The sequence below is a fragment of the Dermochelys coriacea genome, chromosome 5 (assembly GCF_009764565.3).
Source record: "Dermochelys coriacea isolate rDerCor1 chromosome 5, rDerCor1.pri.v4, whole genome shotgun sequence".
NCBI lineage: Eukaryota > Metazoa > Chordata > Testudines > Dermochelyidae > Dermochelys > Dermochelys coriacea.
Window position 1 is genome coordinate 36,974,338 of NC_050072.1, and position 22,634 is coordinate 36,996,971.

Here is a 22,634-nt window from a genome sequence, read left to right on the forward strand (position 1 = left end):
TCTAATCCTCCTCCCTCTCTCCCCAAGTATATGTGGTGGTGTACCCAGATTTCCAGCTGGACCAGGCCTTGGAATCACTCTCCCTTTTAAAAGCTACCACAATTTTCTGAAAAGAAGCTGTATTCTGTGCCCTGCATGGCAAGTCTGTTTTTGCCCCTCCCCCACCTCCCATACTCTTGGTAGGTGTAGCACACAGCTTTTTATATCCATCAGGAGCATAGGAGGCTCATAGAGGTGTGAAGTGGGTTCTCAATATGAATGAGAACTCGGAGATGAATACAGCCTGAAACAATAGTTCTCAGGTCTCTGAACTGCTCCATGTCAGTGGGTGTTGCTATTCTTCCTCCCCACACCTCTCTCCAGGTGCTGTAGAGTTTGATGTCATGCATGCCTAGACCATTCTCTGTTCCTCACCTCAGGGTCAGCAATGCGTTCTTGGTGCATGCTCTGAGGGCTGGTCTACACTCTAAAGCTTCGTCAGCAAAAGTTATGCTGCTTTAATTTAAAACCGCTGTTGCATGTCCACGCTAACATTGACACAGAGAGCAGTGCACTGTTGTAGCTATCCCACTATGCAACTGGCCACAGGGTGCTTTGGGAAGGGCTTGCAGTGCCTCATGGGGCAGGTACAGCGTCACAAGATGTAGGTTTCTCAATCCCATCCTTCCAATCCATCCCAGTAGATTGTCAGCTGCTTTTTCAACTTCTGTGGGAGGGTGAGGGAGAGGAGAGTGGTGTGTCTGGGATGGGGTGGGGGGACAGCAGGCTGGCTGACCTATCCAGAGGCAGGGGAAGGGGGACATCTCCGCACGTCAGCCCCCGGCTCTGCTCTGCACAGTGTCTCTCCCGAAGCAGCCTGTTCTGCCTGCCTATGGTCCTGTGATTCCCTCAGTTCTCCCACAGCTTCCTCAGCTGCTGGAAGTTGCATCCTGAGCAGCTCTGTGAGCTCTCCATGCTGAGGAATGTCAAAGCAGCACAGCAGTCCCATTCCCTTCCTCCCTCTCCCTGCAGCAGCAGTCTGCCTGCCTTTCCTAGTGCAGGACAAAATAGGAGCGTTCCACGTTAACGGTTTGCTCTTTGTTCCCCAAAGGGAGCAGTACGCCCAGCTGTCGGATACTTCTGGAGCTTTGGAAGGGGAGGGGTGCATGCTTGAAGGGCAGCAGAGATCAAAACAGTGAGCAGAGCAGTCACAGCAGGCATTGTGGGATACTAGCAGAAGCCAGTTCTGTTGACAAAACAAACAGCGGTGTCTACAGTGATGCTTTGTCGCTTTAACTTTGCTGCAAAAAGCTTTATGCCTCTCATTGAGGTGATTTGGTTTTATCTGCAAAACAGCAAAGTTTTGCTGCCAAGAGTAGCTTTATAGTGTGTACATATCTTCTGTTTTGTTGGCAAAAGGCATCTTTTGCCGACAAAACTTTGTAGGGTACACAAGGCCTAAACTTACCATACAGAGGAGCAGGCTTCCTAGATCCTGGCTTACATGGGAGTAGAGAGCAGGGCTCAGACCCCCCCCCAGTAAGTGGGCAAGCTCACCCAAACCTGGCTCACATGATGGGGGTGGGAGGTGGGGTCAGGCTCACACAGATGGAGAGGGTCCAGGGTCCTTCCAGATCCTGACACACACGGTGGGGTAGGAAGCAGGGCTCAGACTCCCTTGGGGGACAGATTACAGTTCACCTGAGGGGGATAGGAAGAGGGGCTCAGATCCCCTGCCAAAAGGCAATCCCCTGTTAACCCCAAACCTGGCTTGCATGAGCGGGAGTTAGACCCCGATAGATGGGCTGGGGTCCCCAGATCTTGGCATACACATGGGGGGGTGCTCAGGCACCCTGGAGAGGAAAGGCCCCTCCATATCCCAGCTCACAAAGGGGGTAGGGAGAGGGGCTTAAGACTCCCCAGATCCTGGTACGCACATGAGTAGAATGTTAGGCTGACAGGTGTCCCTGCCCTTTACTCCCCCACTTACCACCTGCCAGCCATCGGAGTCCTCCAACCCCCTCACCCATCCCCAATTATCTTTCTTTCCTTAGTGAAGCCCCAAACTTCTGACCCCTATTCTCCCCCTCCTAAAATGCCTTTCCCCTGCCAGCAACCATCTGCATGTCTAATTTTTTCCAAAAAATACCTTGATTACATTCTCACAAAATAATTATATTCTGTACCTATATTGGTATAGAATACAGTAGTTTGTGCTTAGTAGCTTTAGATTTCAGAGAATAATACACTCTCTAAATTCTTTTTTTAACCCTAAAATTAATATGCTGTTACTGTTGTACTGAACAGTGAGAAAACTCAGACCTTAATTTGGTGCCCTAATATTCCAGTGCATGAGCAAACATTCATTTAACTTTTTTTTTCTGTTTAAGATTCCAACAGAACATACTTAAACTGATATTTTATGTCATTCTTTAACTAAAGCTTGCACACTGTTCGTTCCAGGACATGTATTCAGTAGCTCTGTTAACCTAAGATGTTAGCATGTTGTCTTTTCTATCCCATTTGCTGTTGCAGTTGAGTTACTGGCCATATGCTATGTAGTATGCTATTGTGTCTAGTGTTTGCTTGATGATTAGTTGTTTGTAGAGTGTAATGTGGTGTAAAACAGGGGTTCCAGATGTGAGTTGTGATCCTAAGGGAGGAAAGTTTTTCTTCCCCCCCATCTTTCAGCACCCTGGTCCTGACTCTGCTCTGGCTGATTTTTTTTTTTTTTAAATGGCCTCTGACTTGCCACCAGAGGTTGCTGTCAGCCTACTGTGCTGGGCAGTACGTATTTTTTCTAATGCAGGGTATATCTCTAGGGATCAGCAATTTTGTCTAAGCCCAAAACCTGTCCACTTTCTTTCACAAGCATTGGGACATAGCGACTGAGGCCTGATCTACACTAGCAAATTAGATAAGTATAACTACATTGCGCAAGGGTGTGGATTTTTCACAGCAATGCAGTTGAACCGACCTAACACCTGGTATAGACAGCACTAAATGGACTATTTTGTTCATTTTAGGAACTATCTTGAGGCTTTTTTCTCCAATATTATATTCAAACTCTTGTACTTTCTCACATTTGCAAATACTCAAACAGTGAGTCACTTTAAATGACAAATGTTTGAATCATGAAGTAGTATGAAAATACAATTTTGTGTTCTCAATTAATGTATGTTAGTGTGTTCTTTCTGTGGTTGCTCATTAGCTAATTCTGGAGTAAAAAAATACATAGGGTATGTAGTTGATTCAGTGATTTAATTTTTAGTATCTCATGGCCTTTATTTGACAGTATTCCTTTTGATGATACAAAAATTTAATCTCCACGAACTTTATATTTAACTTCTACTGAGAAAATTCTAATGAGAAGTTATTGAAAGGGTTACTTCACTGCGATAAAAAGAAGGATTCTGGGTGGACTCCTCCTGAAGGTCGAAACAGCAGCCTGGACTTCTACATAGAGTGCTTCCGCCGACGTGCACGAGCTGAAATTGTGGAAAAGCAGCATCGCTTGCCCCATAACCTCAGCCATGCAGAACACAATGCCATCCACAGCCTCAGAAACAACTCTGACGACATAATCAAAAAGGCTGACAAAGGAGGTGCTGTCGTCGTCATGAATAGGTCAGAGTATGAACAAGAGGCTACTAGGCAGCTCTCCAACACCACTTTCTACAAGCCATTACCCTCTGATCCCACTGAGAGTTACCAAAAGAAACTACAACATTTGCTCAAGAAACTCCCTGAAAAAGCACAAGAACAAATCCGCACAGACACACCCCTAGAACCCCGACCTGGGTATTCTATCTGCTACCCAAGATCCATAAACCTGGAAATCCTGGACGCCCCATCATCTCAGGCATTGGCACCCTGACAGCAGGATTGTCTGACTATGTAGACTCCCTCCTCAGGCCCTACGTTATCAGCACTCGCAGCTATCTTCGAGACACCACTGACTTCCTGAGGAAACTACAATCCATTGGTGATATTCCTAAAAATACCATCCTAGCCACTATGGATGTAAAAACCCTCTACACCAACATTCCACACAAAGATGGACTACAAGCTGTCAGGAACAGTATCCCCGATAATGTCACGGCTAACCTGGTGGCTGAACTTTGTGACTTTGTCCTCACCCATAACTATTTCACATTTGGGGACAATGTATACCTTCAAATCAGCGGCACTGCGATGGGTACCCGCGTGGCCCCACAGTATGCCAACATTTTTATGGCTGACTTAGAACAACGCTTCCTCAGCTCTCGTCCCCTAATGCCCCTACTCTACTTGCGCTACATTGATGACATCTTCATCATCTGGACCCATGGAAAAGAAGCTCTTGAGGAATTCCACCATGATTTCAACAATTTCCATCCCACCATCAACCTCAGCCTGGATCAGTCCACACAAGAGATCCACTTCCTGGACACTACGGTGCTAATAAGCGATGGTCACATAAACACCACCCTATATCGGAAACCTACTGACTGCTATTCCTACCTACATGCCTCTAGCTTTCATCCAGATCATACCACTCGATCCATTGTCTATAGCCAAGCGCTACGATATAACCGCATTTGCTCCAACCCCTCAGACAGAGACAAACACCTACAAGATCTCTATCATGCATTCCTACAACTACAATACCCACCTGCTGAAGTGAAGAAACAGATTGACAGAGCCAGAAGAGTACCCAGAAGTCACCTACTACAGGACAGGCCCAACAAAGAAAATAACAGAATGCCACTAGCCATCACCTTCAGCCCCCAACTAAAACCTCTCCAATGCATCATCAAGGATCTACAACCTATCCTGAAGGACGACCCATCACTCTCACAGATCTTGGGAGACAGGCCAGTCCTTGCTTACAGACAGCCCCCCAACCTGAAGCAAATACTCATCAGCAACCACACACCACACAACAGAACCACTAACTCAGGAACCTATCCTTGCAACAAAGCCCGTTGCCAACTCTGTCCACATATCTATTCAGGGGACACCATCACAGGGCCTAATCACATCAGCCACACTATCAGAGGCTCGTTCACCTGCGCATCTACCAATGTGATATATGCCATCATGTGCCAGCAATGCCCCTCTGCCATGTACATTGGCCAAACTGGACAGTCTCTACGTAAAAGAATGAATGGACACAAATCAGACGTCAAGAATTATAACATTCAAAAACCAGTTGGAGAACACTTCAATCTCTCTGGTCACTCGATCACAGACCTAAGAGTGGCTATCCTTCAACAAAAAGCTTCAAAAACAGACTCCAACGAGAGACTGCTGAATTGGAATTAATTTGCAAACTGGATACAATTAACTTAGGCTTGAATAGAGACTGGGAATGGATGAGTCATTACACGAAAGTAAAACTATTTCGCCAAGTTATTTCTCACCCCCCACTGTTCCTCAGATGTTCTTGTTAACTGCTGGAAATAGCCTACCTTGCTTGTCACCATGAACGGTTTTCCTCCTCCCTCCCTCCCCCCCCCGCTGGTGATGGCTCATCTTAAGTGATCACTCTCCTTACAGTGTGTATGATAAACCCATTGTTTCATGTTCTCTGTGTGTGTATATCAATCTCCCCTCTGTATTTTCCACCAAATGCATCCGATGAAGTGTGCTGTAGCTGACGAAAGCTTATGCTCTAATAAATTTGTTAGTCTCTAAGGTGCCACAAGTACTCCTTTTCTTTTTGCGATAAAATTGTAATTCTTACAAAGCCAGAGATACTTAATTCTAGAATACTTGAGCCAAGGGGCTTGCCTTTTTGAAGGAGCTGAGCTTCCACAATTTCCGTTGGTTCTAGTGAGAATTTTGGGTGCTTCTCAGCTCTGAATATCAGGCCACTTTATTAGATGTCTAAATATGGATTTAGAGGCCTAACTGTAGAAACTCAGATTTGAAAAATTCTTTGAGGAAGGATGGTCTTGAACTGGGATGTAGGAGCTGATTCTGCCACAGATTTCCTGTGTGACCGTGGGCCAGTTGCTTGTTCCATATTTGTAAATAATACTTACCTACTTCACAGGTGTTGTGAGGGCAGTTACTAATGTTTGAGGAACTCTGATATTAAAGGGTGGGAGTAGATTTGTTCTTGAAAGTAGTATCAGGAAAATTGAGGCATGGTTGGAAATGAGACAAAATTATGCATCATCCTGTTAAGATACAAGTCTAAAATGTATCCACTTTTTCCAAATGACAGGGACTTGCCATGAGGTGCTGAAGCCTTGTTTCACCGATTTGGAGAGACTGGACCTAAATGGCGCAGCATGACTTTGCTCCAGCCTGGCTTAATTTTCCTACTCCGCCATCATCAACAAAGGTACCTTTTCTGAAGTCCTTCTGAATATACAAGGATATCCTAAGAAACTTGAAGTTGCCTCTATCATACTTGTAAAGATATTTATTTTTTAGCCCCCTCCGTTGGTGTACTTGTTCTGTCATCATTATTAAGTAGCAACTTCCAGTAGAAAAAGCCAGATTTCTGGCATGACTGAAATCTTCTCTAATGTTCAGCCTTTTATATCTTGAGTTTTCTTTCATAACAATGACAGTTGCATGGTAATCATGTGACTTCAAATTCTCCTGTGGTAAAGTCATTAAATTGAAGGAAAAAAAGGGAAGAAAAGTAATAGTAAGGTGGAATGCATTCTGTGGATCTTGCAGCTTTATTTACAGGCTGCTTTCTGTGTTATGGTCTTTATGCAATGTTCAATACTGGACTTAGGATGAGACCATAAAATTTAGGAACAGGAATGGTTGTCTAAACGTAACCACATCTTCCACTTCTGATCCCAATTTCCTGATTTCCATATAGGCAGTCACCTAGGCCGAGCAGTCACGAGGGTAGCTCTTAGTTTGAAACCAAAAGTACAGATTAGCAAGAGGTGAAGTATTTTTCTGGAGATCCTAACTAGCAGCAGCTCTTTCACCTTCTAATTGCTTATAAACAAGATCTTTATTTAGGATTTTGATATGGCAGACTTGAACTCTTGTCTGATGCTTTATGGTGAGCTACAGTGTCAAGGTCCTTCAGATTCCAGGAGCTACAAGCTCCTATGGTGTCAGGTTATTTTTAATTATGGTTTCTATAAAGAAAATAGATAATCAAGAATTCAAACACCCAGGACTTGGAGAAAGTCTGGAGTTTTTGCAGCGTGCAGGTGTATCTACCTAATGCTACAAGTATGATCACTTAAACTAGATATGTTTAGAGTATGTTCTGTTTAAGCTCTTTTTGAAGAACCAAAATTTTTTTTTTTTTTTTTTTTTTTCACCAGTACCTTTTGGCAGTATTTCTTTCTAGCTAATGCATCATTGTCAGAAATCTCTTTACTTAATAGCTAACCTGAGTACTAATACAAAATACGTTTAGCACTGGGAGAACCCAACACCAAGAAGTCAGGGTTCTGTGAACATTGTCTGAATGTGCATGATCCATGTTACAGGTAGGCTAAATGTGACCTGACCTATTGCTGGGAGTTTCTTTTTGAGGGTGATAGGTTGTTGTTCCTCTGCTTCTCTCCCCCCCTCACCAACCCCTCCCCCAAATAAATAAAAACAGTTCAGTAAAGAATTTTTCATACCTAGGCTGGTAAACCTCAATGACTTTTGCAAGACAACTGTATTACTTTGTAAAGCAACAAGCTTTCTTCTCCCATGTTCTTAAATATCAGTTTTTTTGTTTGAAGAATGGAGTGCCAGACAACTTCTCAATTTTCAGATATTAACAGTAGAGATCCTGATTACAAGTGAGCTGTAGCTCACGAAAGCTTATGCTCAAATAAATTTGTTGGTCTCTTAAGGTGCCACAAGTACTCCTTTTCTTTTTGTGATTACAAAACTGTTACTTTTGTCTCCAACACAAGCTTGACAGAGCGTTAGCACCATCGTGTGGTGAAAATGTGAACTGCCTGACTTTGTATATGCACAAATTAATTTCAGCAGATTAGATGCTTGTATTGTTTGAACTTCTATATAAAATATTTATAGATTAATTATTTTACATGGGACTGACGCTTCCTTTTAAATAAAGGGATCATTAATATTTAGCCAGTTAAGAGGGAGTTTGTTAAAACTTACTGAAGAGTTAATTGCACAGCTAAAGGAACTTTTGAGCTACAGTATTTGGAGAAACATACTGAGTTTATATTTACTCTTTAATTGTCTTTAGATGTACCAGGTTGTCTATCAGCCAAGCTCTATTATCTGGCAGTTACTGTCCATTTAATAATTTGAGTAGAGGTTTGAGACTCATGTACATTACTACATTCTTTATTTGAATGCCAAGGCTGAAATGCCCAAAGGACAGAAAAAATCAAATTCCTTTAATTTCATTTAAATGCAGTATTACAAGCTCTTTATGTAGGAATGTATAAACGAGACCTGAAGCTACCTTCTACAATTGCTGTCTGTCTGTATGTACTGGTTATCAGTAATACAACAAATGCAGTTCCCCCTGGTGGTGATAAGTTATTTCCTGGCAGCCTGTTCCAAGGTTCAATTTATAACTCTGGAAGGAGAATAGTAACAGCAACACTTTTCTTGCTTTCCCAAACATTTTGAATTTTAAATATTATCCCTCCGATATGTTTTTTTTATTTGTTGTAATGTTTCACCAATAAATAGGACACCTGTATTTTTTAGAGTCACATAGGGGAGGGGAGCGGCAGAGTCCCCCCCACTTGAGACTCCAGAATGAGGATGTACATTTTACAGCGAATGCTTGCTGGGCTTCAGTTTCAGTCACTGAGGTTTGAATACACTCTTGAGCTTTATTGAACTCCTTAGCCCTGCTTGGCCTTGGCTGCTGCTTGATTGGGGGGGAAAAAGCATAACTAGGTGGGTATTCTCCCAAGCCTAGCCACTTGTGGTACCAAAACAAGTAGTTACTCAGGTTAGATTGTAGATCTTCATTTGGTCATCCCTCTCCTTTCCTTTAACATTTTAGAGCTTTTCTTTTTTTCCCAGTCTCCTGACATCTTTGCATTGGTTACACTTGGTTCAGGTTTTCAAGGTTTTTGGCACAACCATAACAGCTAGACCAGTGGTCCCCACCCCGTCGATCGCAAACAACTGGCTGATCCTGGGGACTCTCCCATGGATCACTATTCTGGCAGTGTAGCAGGGCTGCTGATAAGGCAGGCTCCCTGCCTGCTACGACCTCATGCCAATCCCAGAAGCAGCCAGCATGGCCCTGAGGGTTGGAGGGGGGGATGGACAGGGGTCTTGTTGTAATGCTCCTGCCTGCAAGCACCACCCCTGCAGCTTCCATTGGCCGGGAACGGGGAACTGTGGCCAATGGGAGCTTTGGGGGTGGTGCCTGCAGAGGGGCAGTGCACAGAGCCATGTGTCCCCTGGCCTCCCTCCCAGGGGCTGCAGAGGGGCATTGGCCCTTTCCAGGAGAAGCATGGGGCCAGGGCAGGTAGACCTTAGTCTCGATGCGCCACTGACCGGGAGTCGCCTGCAGTAAGTGCTGCCCAGCAAGAGTCTGCACCCCGGCCCTGAGCCCCCTCCTGGAGCCAGCAACCCATACACCCTCCTGCACCCCAACCCCCACCCCAGGCTCAGTGCAGAGCTTCCTCCCACACTACGAGCCCCTTGGGCTCCATCCCAGAGCCCACACACCCCTCCTGATCCCCAACCCCTTGTCCCAGCCAGGTGAAAGTAAGTGAGTGTGAGGGAGTGATATGGGAGGGAGGGGGGAATGGAGTGGGCGGGGCTTTGGGGAGTGGGTGGGGTAGATCCTGGGTTGCCCTTAAATTCAAAAAGTGATCTTGGGTGTAAAAAGTTTGGAGACCACTGAGCTAGACACTACAATTAATTGAAAGTTGATTCTGGGGAATAGAATAGTTAATACAATGGACAAGATAAGTATGGTGGTTTGGGAGGTGGATGTATGCATCTAGATGGTTCTAAAAAAAAGTTTGATCATCATCATTGGCTTGATTGAATTTCACTGTGTTCAGGCAAGCTTGAAGTGAGTTGTGAGAGCATATTTTAAGGAAAAGAGGGAGGAAGCATTGTAGGTGGTGGTGGGAAGGGAGTTCCTGGTTTGAACTTGACATTTTTCCTGAAAAAACTCCAAACTTCAAAACTTGATTGTAGCTGCCTCTATTGTTTACCTGATTTAAGAAAATTAAAGCTTGTTGCCAATATTAGCAGTCTAGCATCTGAATTTCAGAAAGATAGGCATGCAGAAATGTGGACAGTTGTGCTTCTGATTATGAGTTGGCAAACTAGTTACTTGCACAACAAATTACCAGTTTTGTCTGGAGCTACCCAAATTGCCTTCTACAGCATGACAGTTGGGTTATCTGAGAATATAATAGCATGCATGCAAGAGTGTGCCTAGAGACCTTTCATTCTGGAGGCTTAAAGTACAGTGTCCAAAGAGGTGGCCCCAAACAGAACAGCCTTTAGGTGAGTGGCAGACACCACCAATTTGGTTGACTTAATTTACCATCTTTACCCACACGTGCCATATTACACCATTTGAAAGCTTATATGTGGAGTTGTCAAGTGGTGCTGTTACCTTAGATAAACAATGATACACATGCATTAAAATGACCACGTTGCATGCATTTCTGTTAAAGATTGTATTATTTCAAGCCATACAGTTGGATTTCTTTGATCTCAAAGCAACAGAACAACAATCTAAAGGGTAAAACAAAATCAAATAATAAATTTGGACAGGTATCATTGAAATGTAGTAATGCTGGTGACATTTCTAGACAACATTTATTGTCATCTTCATCACTATGATCACTGAGTATGTGGATTACCAGTTTTCATTGCCATTGCATGTACAGAATTCTTGTAGGGAAGATTGTTCAGACTACAGATGCTGTTGATTGTGCAGCGACCCCTATTGGTACAGGCACAAAAAAGATCTTGTAAAAGTTCAGATGTTATTCTGCCCTTGAAGAATACAGGAAGTAATTAATCCACATTTTTCCATCCATGTTGCAACAGTGGTCCAATATCTGGTTTACCTATGTGCAGAGACATCCAAGTCTTTGTATGCCAAAATGCTCTTTTTCACATCTTCTTCTGAACTGTTCTCACATGGTGGGAGTTTGGCCAATGACTTGTCCTTTTTGGTGGCTAGATTTTTGCCACATGCTAAACAGCTTCATCATTTCTGAAAAAAATGCTTGCTCATATAAAACCAATACAAACCTTTTAATACATTGTCATTTGGTAGCTTTGACCAATACTGACCACATTAAAGTGTTAATTTTAACTTAAACTGTAGCCAAAGTCATGTTACTGCTTCTGGAACTGTGGAAGAAGACCTTCTCATTTTGGGTACCATTGTTTCACTTTGCCTTCATATGGCACCACTTGACAGCTCCACGTCATACCTTATCTAAATGTACATTTAAATAAGGTTTCAGATGATGTATGGTGTGGGTGTGCATAGGATGTATCCACCCAAGTCTAAAAATATTGCCCTTTTGGGGGAATTTCTGCATGGCTACTGGGCAGGGTCAAGCTGGAGGGGGAGTTCTACTAGAGCTCTGTTTATGTAACTGACTCCAGTAAGGTCAGGATTTTACCCCAATGTCTTCCAGATATCCTCATGTAGCCCTAGAATCCCTTTGATTATTCCCACCCGAAGCTAAGACACATAGATGCTCCTGATTGTGAGTGCTCAGTCTGCTTGGGTATCTCGCTCACTCCTCCATAGTCTCCTAAGCCTCCTTCTCTGAGTTGATTCACTTTTCAGCCAAGGACATGGACTTCTGCCTGCACTGAGCTCTCTGAATCATACTAACCAGCAGTGTTCCCTCCAATTTTTCCCACACCTGTGCAAAATGAATTTTATGTGCACACATTTTATGTCTCACACATCACCTCCATATTGGTGCACATAAAATTCATGTGGCGGGCATGGAGCTGAGGGGTTCAGAGTGTGGGAGGGGGCTGAGGGTTGGGGTGCAGTGGGCTGAGGGGGCAGGCTCTGGGTTGGGGCCAGGGATGAAGGGCTCAGGGCTGGGGCAGAGGGTTGGTGCAGGGGTGTAAGGGGTCAGGCTGGGGGTTCGGGCTCTGGGGTGGGGCCAGTGATGAGGGGACGGGGTGTAGGCTCTGCCAGGGCTGTGGCGCAGAGAGAGGACTCCCCACAGCTCGCTGTCTCTCCCCAGAGCAGCACCTGGGCTGTGGGAGGAGAGGCGCCACTCCCCCAGCCAAGGCAGGTCTGGGTTGGGGCCGGGGGAGGGGCGCCTGAGGTTGGTGCTCCCACTCTTGCATCCGTGTTGGGAGCATCACAAGTAGCTTCTACAACCACCATCAGACAGAGGGTGAGATTCTGCTCTGTGCAGTGGGCCGGCACAAACCTGGGCGTCACCTGAGCCCTACTCATGTCTGGGTGCTTCCAGATGTACAGTCCCCATGGGATCAGTGGTTGTGCCTTGTGCTGGGTGGTGAGTGTTTGCAGGATCGAGTCCTTATTAGTGACACCTCACAGAACAGGGAAAGTGCAACCCGAAGGCACTGCGGTGCCTGTGCTACTCCACTGACACACTGCAACCGGGGGCTGGGCCGGGCCTGTCAGGTACGGCCCCTCAAGAGCAGCGTGGAGCAGCACTGCCTCCCACCACAGCTAGTGCATCCCCACTACAGAGCAAGGGGCAGCCTGTGCTCCCTCCTGCCTCAGCCAGCGCTCGCGGCTCCTTTCATTTGGGACGGGAACAAAGGTCCAATATTGGGATTTCCGGGGAGGGACAGAGTCTCCAATTTCTCTCAGCTCTAATCCCTCCCCCAAGAAGTCCATGACGACATCTCCACCCCTGCTTAAAGCCATGTGGAAGCCAAATGGAGACCTGCTGGGGAAGAGGCGCCCCTCCCTGGCCCCAACCCAGCCCCAGCCCGGACCTGTCGGAGGAGAGGTGCCCCTCCCTTGGCTGCGGCAGGTCTAGGCCCGGGACTGGGTTGGGGTTGTGGGAGAGGCACCCCTCCCCCAGCCACGGCAGGTCCGGGCTGGGGCTGGCTGGGGGAGGGGACCCTTTCCCCTGGGCTTTGGCAGGTCCTGGGTTGGGGCCAGGGAAGGGGCACCTCTCCCTACCGTGGCAGGTCCAGGGCTGGGGGAGAGGCATCTCTCCCTGCTGCAGCCCAGAGCACCTGCGTGGCACTTAATAGGCTGCTGCATGGCTGCACACTTAGTGGGAATTTAGATAATCAGATTGTCTCCTCTCAAATGAGGAAGTGGAGTCTTTAGTGGAATTGATATTCTCCACCTTACAGTAACAAACCAATAGGTCCACCCTCCTTTCTTTCCCCACTCTTTTTTCCTCCCAGGAGGGATGTAGGAAGGGTAGTTCCACTTTGTAGAAAAATTCTGCCAGAGTTCTCTTGTATAACACCTTAGCATAAAGAAATAAGTGGCTGTGGTGTTATAAAGACACATGGCAACCTTGTTCAGGCACCCTTTAAGGGGTTGAATTTTGTCTGAAGTTCTAAAAAGTAATTTAACTGCTTCCCCTGTGTTCAGAGTTGGATGTTTTGTCTATTTCACTATAACTCAGTAGACTGCCATAAATGTTTATTTTAAAAACAGTGCTACTGCTTTCTCAGTTTCTCTTTCAGTCTAGCACTGAATAAAAATAACTTCTGAATTTCCTCAGACACTTCTTTACGCCCCTGAGATGCCACTCTGCCACTTACTATAATTTTATCAGAAATTAATGTCTTGTAGTGAATGAGTGAGCAAAATTAAAAACCTACAATTTTTCTGTGCAGTCTGCGTAGGCACTAAACTTCTAAAACATGGCATTAAAGATGCATGGCAAACCCATCTTCATTATTTAGTGGGTTTTATGCTGCTCCCATAACACATTTTAAAAATGTACACATGTTCCTTAACCTGGCTTTCCGAGTATCTGTGTATGAAAACTTTTTATTTTTACTGCAAAAAGTGTATACCTCTCCACCCCCTAACGCTGTGGCTGCGTTCTGTTAGATGCATAAGATGTTTTAGGTCCACACAGATAATGGATTGATCCACTGAAAATGTCAAGGGGAAAATAAAATTTGGGCTCCCATTTTTTTTGGCTGTTTCTGAATAATTTTTTTTTTAATTTAAAAAAAAAATGTCTTTTTTTTTTTTTTTTAGGAGGCCCTGTTAGCAAAATGCTGTCATGTTAAATCAGCTAAAGCAATAGCATAGCTAGGTAGAAGTAGTAGTAAAGATAAATGGTGTAATGCATGCTTCTACTCATTCTGTTGAGAAATGAGCTGTCACAGGTCAGGGCAGTGGCACTTGTATTTCCTCCTCTGTGGTCAACTGAGGGTGCCCACATTTAGGCTTCTGGCTGCAGTTGTAATCTCTTGGGCACAGACCCGCTTGTCTCTCCCTCTTGACCAGGGTTTTTCCAAGCTGCACAATTCCCTGACTAAAGTATGATATGCCCAGCAAGCCAGACTGCCTAAACAGGCCAATGTTCTTGCTTCACTTTCTCTCCAAAGACTGAATAGTGGTCACAAGTTACCACGCAGCTCTTCCTGAGTAAGCACATTTATTGTTAAGGTGAAAGCATTGCAGAGAAAACACATGGAAGAACCTACACACATGCTAAAAAGCTTATCAGAGGTCACCCCCCAATGCCAGCCTCAGGCTTGGGTAGGTGTTAGTCTTCCAAAATCCACCACTGGGTTTCCCCCATGCTTACAGGTCCATAGTTCTCTCAGACTCAGAACAACCATGAATAGTTCAATCTTTCCTGTATACAGCTTGGGTGTTTAATCTTGGCCTCATGTAGCAGGTGATCAGTGGACAATGGGCCACTCCTCAGGGCATAGCTTCAAAAGGCTAGGTTTTTGCATAATCAGAAGTGGGGAATTTGCATTCACCTGCCCCTAGATGTTCCCCAGGAAAACCCCTTAATGCTTTTTAATCTAAAAGTCCATTGTTCAGTAGTCTTTTTGAACCTCCAGATCTCACATCTGTTAAATCTCCCCCCTTAAGAGGTTACATACACTCCCGCTCACACTAATATATAGATCATTCATTTAATACAATGTGCCCCACCGATACTTAAACTTAATTCAGTAAGATTTCCCAAGTATATATGAGAAAACCGCCATATCTGTCACGTGAATGTTAGTAAAAGCAGTGGTTTGGGTTACTTGAATACTTCAATTTAAAGCAGTTTAGCAGCGCTCTTTACTGGAATCAAAAACCTTAAAAATCTTGGCTCATTCTCCCTTCTAGTTTATCTGGGATCTGCCACAATACATGACCTATGGTGAACTGAGAGAGCGGTTAAAGAAACTTCCTGTTGTCAACTTTCCCATAAGTTTTATTTGCTTCTCATAACCAAAAGTGCTTGTTTTATTGGATCCTAATAGCCTATTCTGTTTTGTTCCTCACAAAATTGGGTGACTGGGCAACAGAATGGCAGCTGAAATTCAATATTGATAAATGCAAAGAAATTCACATTGGAAAACATAATCCCAACTAATATAGATAGATATAAAAAATGATAGGGTCTAAATTAGCTGTTACCACTCAAGCAAGAGCTCTTGGAGTCATTGTGGATAGTTCTTTGAAAACATCCACTCAGTGTGCAGCAGCAGTCAAAACTAACAATGTTGGGAATCATTAGGAAAGGGATAGATAAGATAGAAAATACAATATTGCCTCTATTTAAATCCATGGTATGCCCACATCTTGAATACTGCATGCAGATGTGGTCCTCCCATCTCAAAAAGATGTATTGGAATTGGAGAAGAGCACTAAAAATGATTAGGCGTACGGAACAGCTTCCATATGAGGTGAGATTAATAAGACTGGGACTTTTCAGCTTGGAAAAGAGGAGACTAAGGGGGGATAGGATAGAGATCTATAAAATCACGACTGGTGTGGCGAAAGTAAATAAGGAAGTGTTATTTACTCCTTCTCATAACACAAGAACTAGGGGTCACCAAATGAAATTAATAGGCAGCAGATTTAAAACAAACAAAAGGAAGTATTTCTTTACACAATCAACCTGTGCAACTCGTTGCCAGAGGATGTTGTCAAGGCCTAGACTGTAACGGAGTTCAAAAAGGAACTGGATAAGTTCATAAAGGATAGGCCCATTAATGGCTGCTAGTCAGGATGGGCAGGGATGGCCTCCCTAGCCTCTGTTTGCCAGAAGCTGGGAATGGGCAACAGGGGAATGGATCACTTGATGATTACCTGTTCTGTTCATTCCCTCTGGGGCACCTGGTATTGGCCACTGTCAGAAGACAGGATGATGGGCCTTTGGTCTAACCTAATATGGCCGTTCTTACATTCACTGATATACTGTTTGTGCTTATTTCCAGTCATCACTGAATTTTGAAAAGCATTCTGAAAATTTATCATGGACAGAGAATCGTTATGAAGCAAACCGCAGACGACACAACTCTTCAGATGGGTTTGATCCTAGTATTGGACGTCCTAATGGAGGTATAATTTTGTTTCTAAATAACATCTTAGTCAGTGCTATGTGTTTATAAGCTTTTTTTCATAGAGCTTTAATGTTTTTTTACTACTTCTGGGGGAATTCTTCAGCACTGCGCATGTACAGCATTTGTCTCCCGCAGATTTGACTTTAACTGGGAAGCAAAGGGAAGCCACAAGAGTGGTCTTGCGACCCTACCCAGCAGTATGTTTTGGGTGCCCAGGGCAGCTGGCAGAGAGGTAAATCACTGTGGGGTCAGGGGCGGGACTGGGGAAGACCTGGCTGGTGGCTCCTACTCTGCGCCAGGCTCAGCTTCTAGTCCTGGCTGGGCTGGGACTTCCTCTTTCCCAGCATGGAATCTGAGGCCATGTCAGACCTTCCCCCAGATTTCTCCTCTGGCTGTAGGAAGCTCTGCAAACCTCCCCCCCCCCCCCGTGCTTCCTGCACCCATTGCTCCTCAGCTGCAAGGGGAAGTATCCATATAGAGGGAGCTGCTCCCCCATCCACCCTACCCCCTCGTATCCAGACCCTCCTGCTGAGCCCCACTCCCCCTGCACTGAGACGCCCCCTGATGATGAGCAACCCGGATCCCCACCCCGCCATCCCAAAACCCCCACTCCCAGACCTGTCTGCCGAGCTCTGTCGTCCTCTCCCCCCGAGACGCCATGCTGAGCCCCAACCACTTTCACCTGGACCCACCTGCAGAGTCCCCTTATCGTTTCACCTAAACCCTCAACAAGCCCCTGTGCATCCGGATTCCCCTCCCCCCTCCGAATCCCCCACTGAGCCGCCCACACCCAGATTCCCCACACAGAACCCTGTTAACCCACACCTCGATCCCCCACACACTAAGCCCCTCCACACTTGGATCCTGCCTGCCCACACCTGGTGCACTTGTCATGGAGGGGCAGGGTCCTAGAGTGTTTCTGGGGCAGGCCCAGTCCTTGTGCTGTGTCAGAGTTGGGACCAGCCTCACCGTTGAGTCTGTGTCCCGGAGGGGAGCTGCACAGTGATCTCCCATCTCTGTGCAGCTAGTGGCCTGTGCTCCCCAATGCCATGCTGGAGCCTCCACATTTGACAGATATTTGCAGAATTTTAAAATATTGTGTGCAGAATTTTAATTTTTTTGGTGCAGAATTCCCTCAGGAGTATTTTACGTTCTGTAAAGTATAGCCCTTCTGTCCTTTCTTAATATGCAAACACTGAATGCTTTAGCATTGGAAGGCTTAATCCCTACGAGATTGGAGGCACAGAGGATGGAAGCAATACAAGGGGTATGTGGTACAAGAGCAATTCTTTCAGGGCAGGTAGGATGGCCTAGGGTTGGTTAGAACAATGTGCCACTGGGTGCAATGTATTGCTCTTTTGAAAAGAAGTAGTATTAATACCCAGCTAGTGTATGCTGTAGACAGCAACATATACACGAGCAAACAGGAGAGGGGCCTGACAATATTTAATTGTCAGACCAAGCTCCTTTGGGGCCATCTATTCCTGTCTTGCTCTGAAACTGAGCTTGTCGTCTCAGTACAGAGTAGAGATCCTACTCTACTGCCTGTATGAGTGAAAAGAAACTCACTATGCTATCAGATCCAGAATGAGCATAAAATGTTATTTGGTTCATTCATGATTTTAACTTTCTGTATTAATTTGGCAACATAGACATTCTTTCAAAACTGCTTGTAATTACTTTTTTTAATTTAAAAATCTAAGGACATTTTGGGAGAAAAGAGAAAAATGGTTGGCGTTCACAAGGCAGGAATGGGACAGAAAACGTACACCACCGTGGGGGAGGATACCATAGTGGAGGTTCCCGCTCTCGTACCAGCACTTTCCACTCTGGAAAAAGCCAAGGACTGCTGCATGAAAATAATGTACCTGACAATGAAACTGGGAAAAAGGAAGACAAGGAAGAACCCAAGCAATTTGAGGCTGAGGATTTTGTAAGTTACTTGTAATTATAATAAACAAGATTTCATTGTTTTTGCAATTGCCATTTTGCCCATTATGCAAGCTACTTCATGAGATTTCACCAGTTTCAGCTCATCTTATACAGAGATCACCCTTTCCATAGGTAAAAGGGCATTGATAGTTTATCCATTAACTTGTTTCTATTCTTGCCTCCTCTTATTATTGTAATTGTATTAGTGTATATACTCGATTCATTTGTTTATAGATGATAGCTTTTGGGACCTAAGTCTGTTCCAAATCCTTCACTACAATATTTTACAGCAGTTTACCATGGCAAGTACTACATAATAAATTCTACACAACTTTCTTTTCAGAAACTGGGAGTAGAATAAGTAATTAGCCTTTCTGCCATGTAGAAATCCAGTCTGGAATCTTCCTCTTGAGTTGTGAAACCTGGGAATTGCAGGATGTAGGAGGATTTGAGCCTTTCTGTTCTGGATGACCAATGCCATTCTCCTCCTTTTCTGGACAAGGAGGCAACAAAATGGCATTGATTGCAGTGTGAGAGAAGCCCATTATGAAGGACATGATATTGGAGAGGGGTTAGGCACCAGAGGAAAATAGCTGAATGTAAATTACTGTAAAGTATTGGTCTGTTTCAGAAACAAACCTGGGTCTATCCTCAGTCCTGTCTATTTAAGAACTGATTTTCTTTGAGAGAGGATCTCACATTTGAAATGAATTTTAATGTGATTCTCCAATACTAAATTTCATTCATAATCAGTCTTGAAATATGAACCAACTAAGCAATAATTTAAAAATTTTCCTTTCAGCCCTCTCTGAATCCTGAATATGAGAGAGAACCAAACCAGAATAAATCTTTAGCAGCAGGTGTGTGGGGTAAGTATTTTTACTGTTTTGATAGAAAATATAGTAAAGATTTGGAGATTGAGTGTTTTTAAATAAAACAATGTGTGTGAGTTTTTAGGATATAACTACTAGTTTTTGCACAGACATGTAATTTAAAGTTAAAAGGACTTTGGGCCTTACTAAAATTTAGTTTACTTTTTCCCTTATGAAAACAGTGCCTGTTGCCTATAATTGTGTAACAGAACATTGGCTTGTAAGCACAGGCATGGTCAGCACATCTGCTATGGTGACAAGGCATCTTTTGGTCAAGGGGTTGCTAGGATTTGGTCTTCAGGCAGGGCACATGATGAAGAGGGGTCAGTTGACCAAGTGTCGTCATGTGTCTGCCAACTGGAGATTTTATAAAAGAATGCTTCTGAATCAGTGTTGGAAGATATTTGAGATAAGACTTTGAGGGAAGTTCCTCTGTGGGGACCTGGCAGGAGGCCTACGAGATGGCCAAGACAGTTGCCCGGGGAAAGAGTGCATCCTTTGCCCTTGTCTTGCTGAAAGTTGGAAAAGCCTCTGGTGCCTGGGAGCAAGTGCTTTGAGTAGCTGGTCTCTTATTCTGTCGTCTGTCTACTACTTCTTCTCCCCCCCCCCCCCCCATTTCTGGTAATAAAGTCAACTCTGAGGAGCGGGACTGAATTGTAGTTTGGGCTTTATTTTACCTTTCCCAGCTGGTGTAGCTGCTAGTGTAGCTTAAGTTTGTGCTACAGATGCATGATTCACAGCAACATGTTGACAAATACAGGAAATGTGTGTTTGGAGAATGTATTTTTTGAGTAATTCAGGTATCTGCCTTTTTGAGGAATGTAACATTCTGTTAAACATACATAAAAGCTGCTATTTAGAAATGGATTTATTGTTGTCAAACTGAAACCTGAAAAATGAGTGCTGTTTTTCAAAAGATTTGCTAACTCTGCATTACTTCAGCTGTACAGTTTCACGTTTTTAGAAAGCAATACAGACACAGGCCAAGATTTTAAAATAAGTTCCTAAAGTTAGACTAGTAAATTCTTTTAGATGCCTACCCAGCAGCTTCCACTTTTGAAAATCAAGCCACTTATTTCTTTGCCAGAAAGATCAGCAAGAGTTTAATTTTCTAGCCAAGTGGGAAGAGGTTATAAAACACTTCTCCTCCTCCTCCCCTCCCTCCCCCCCAAGCTGCATCTGACAGCCAGAAGTTCAAGAGCTGGGGCGCACACCTGCCAGGGCTCAGCGCAGACGTCAGCCCTTCAGGAGGCGCCTGTTGGGGCTCGGGGCTTCAGCCCAACTCCTGTTGAAGCTCTGAGACACACCTTTCCTCCCCCCATGCTGGGCAAAAGCCCCTACCCCACTGCAAGGTACAGGATCCAAGCCTCCCACTCCAGGCTGGGTTGGAGGAGGAGGGAAGGCTCTGCGAGACTCTCTTTAACGGTAAAAGAGCTGCATGTGACTTGTGAGCCACAGTTTGGCCACCCCTGTTATATAGCTAATGCTAGATCCTTGCAAACTTAGTAGCATCAATGGAACAGGAAACAGTTCAGTTAGATTTGAAGGAGAATTAGCTTTCCAGGGTGTTAGGCTACAGTCAGATTGATCTTCACAAGAAAGGCAAGAAATAGTTTAATTTGCCAAACACGTGAGCATAAACTAGAATGATAACTTGCTGTTGCAGTGCATTACTTGATTTTAGAGGGAAATGGCATCTTTTATACTTCATTACAACCTTGCAATTGCAAACTCCAAGTATACTTGGAAACAGGGCCGTCCTTACCCATACGCAAAGTACACAGCTGCGTAGCGCACCAGGAAATTTGGGGCACCAAATTTCCTGGTGCCCTGCGTGCTGCTCCAGCCTCTGCTCTGGCTCTTCCTCAGGCCCCCGCTTCGCCCTGCCCAGCCTCTTCCCCGCTCCTGTCCAGCCCTGCCTCCACTCCCCTGAGCTCTGCATCAGGGCTGGGGCTGCACTCACCGGCGGCAGGAAGTGCAGAAACCTGGCCCCAGCCACGCTGCTGGTGAGTGCTGGGGGGTGGTTTCCCCCCTACCCCCCCCCAAGTCAGCTCTGCTTCCCCCGTGGAGGCCTGGTGCCCGCCCCCCCACTTTCCCCCACAGAGGTCTGGGGCCCCACACACACACCCCACGGGGGGGCTGTGTAGGGCCCCAGAATAGCTAGGGATGGCCCTGCTTGGAAATCTTAAATTGAAATAAGAATAGCCTTCAGATTAACAGAAAACTAACATCCAAGACAATTGGAAGATACTGTAGTTCACGCAGATGTATTATTATGTATTAAAGTCTGGATCAAAATGGAGTATAATTTTTGTTCCATTATTTTTATTTCACTTTGTAAATATGGCACAAGAGCTTATTCCATGCTCTGAATGACTTCACATAAAGTTAAATTCTACAAGAACAAAATATTCAACTACCAAATAACAAATATACTTAATTTGCTAACATTCACCGGCAATAAAAGGAACAGCATGATTTTACTTTTAGGCAGCCTTTGCTAGTGTATTACATATAAACTGGTTTTGCTGATGCTACTCTAACTTTCCATGTGGACACTTAATCTCCATTAAGAGCACCTGTTTGTGGTTTAACATCATGGGGAGCTAGTGTGGAATAACTATTAGGCTTTAAATTCATACCCTCGCTTATTCTCTACTAACGTCTCCATGTAGACAAGCCCTAAATTAGCTTCTCTAATAGAAATGGAATTGTAATGTTTAGAGTTGAAAATAGTCTATCCAATAACGAAAGAGTTCCAGTAGAATACCTCTGTGCAAAAGATTTAGTGTGGTAATTTCTTAGTTATGTAAATTTATTTGAGTTGCATTTTATAGAGAAATGCCATGTCTCTAAGCAAATGTGATTAATGACCTAATGTCCTTCAAATAAAACATGTCTCACCCCTAAAGTGGATAGTAAATGCAAATAGTGCATTTTATTATACTTTCCACAACTGAGGCATGTTGAGGTGAAATAACAAAAAACAAAACAAAAAAAACCCAAAACTTGAAACAGTAAATGACTGAGAGAGACCCTTACTGCTCTAGAGCTCAAGGGTGCCATATTTCTTCTGTTCATGTGGGAGAGTTGTTCCTTTAGTCTAGGCTATGAGCCATCATTCAGGAGAGAGTGCAAGACTAATTAGCCCTGGCCAGTTGATAAAATAAACGGGGAAAAAGTCTTCTCTCAGCAGCTATATAGATTTCATATGACCATTCAGATGTAAAATTACCAAAATCAAACACTGTTTCTGGTTTTGAATGAGCAAAGTAATGTGCTTGAGGGAAGAAAATGTTAACATTTAGCACTGTTTCTCAAGAGCATTAATAATTGTATATGTAAATAACACATCACAAGTTTTAATTCTCAGAACAAATGTGAAGTAAGTAGGGCATTGTAGGT

The 22,634-nt window shown here is 44.4% G+C and overlaps 1 protein-coding gene across 8 annotated transcripts in view; it reads left to right on the top strand.

Moving 5' to 3' along the window:
- Positions 1-22,634, top strand: part of GPBP1 (GC-rich promoter binding protein 1) — a 60,113-nt gene that overhangs the window by 23,761 nt on the left and 13,718 nt on the right. For all 8 annotated transcript variants that reach the window (XM_038402520.2, XM_038402519.2, XM_043514441.1 and 5 more), the window contains 4 exons: positions 6,194-6,313; positions 16,300-16,423; positions 18,129-18,358; positions 19,160-19,226. In XM_038402520.2, coding sequence (XP_038258448.1) covers positions 6,251-6,313; positions 16,300-16,423; positions 18,129-18,358; positions 19,160-19,226 — 484 coding nt within the window. In that variant the 5' untranslated portion in view covers positions 6,194-6,250. The remainder of the gene's footprint in view (positions 1-6,193; positions 6,314-16,299; positions 16,424-18,128; positions 18,359-19,159; positions 19,227-22,634) is intronic.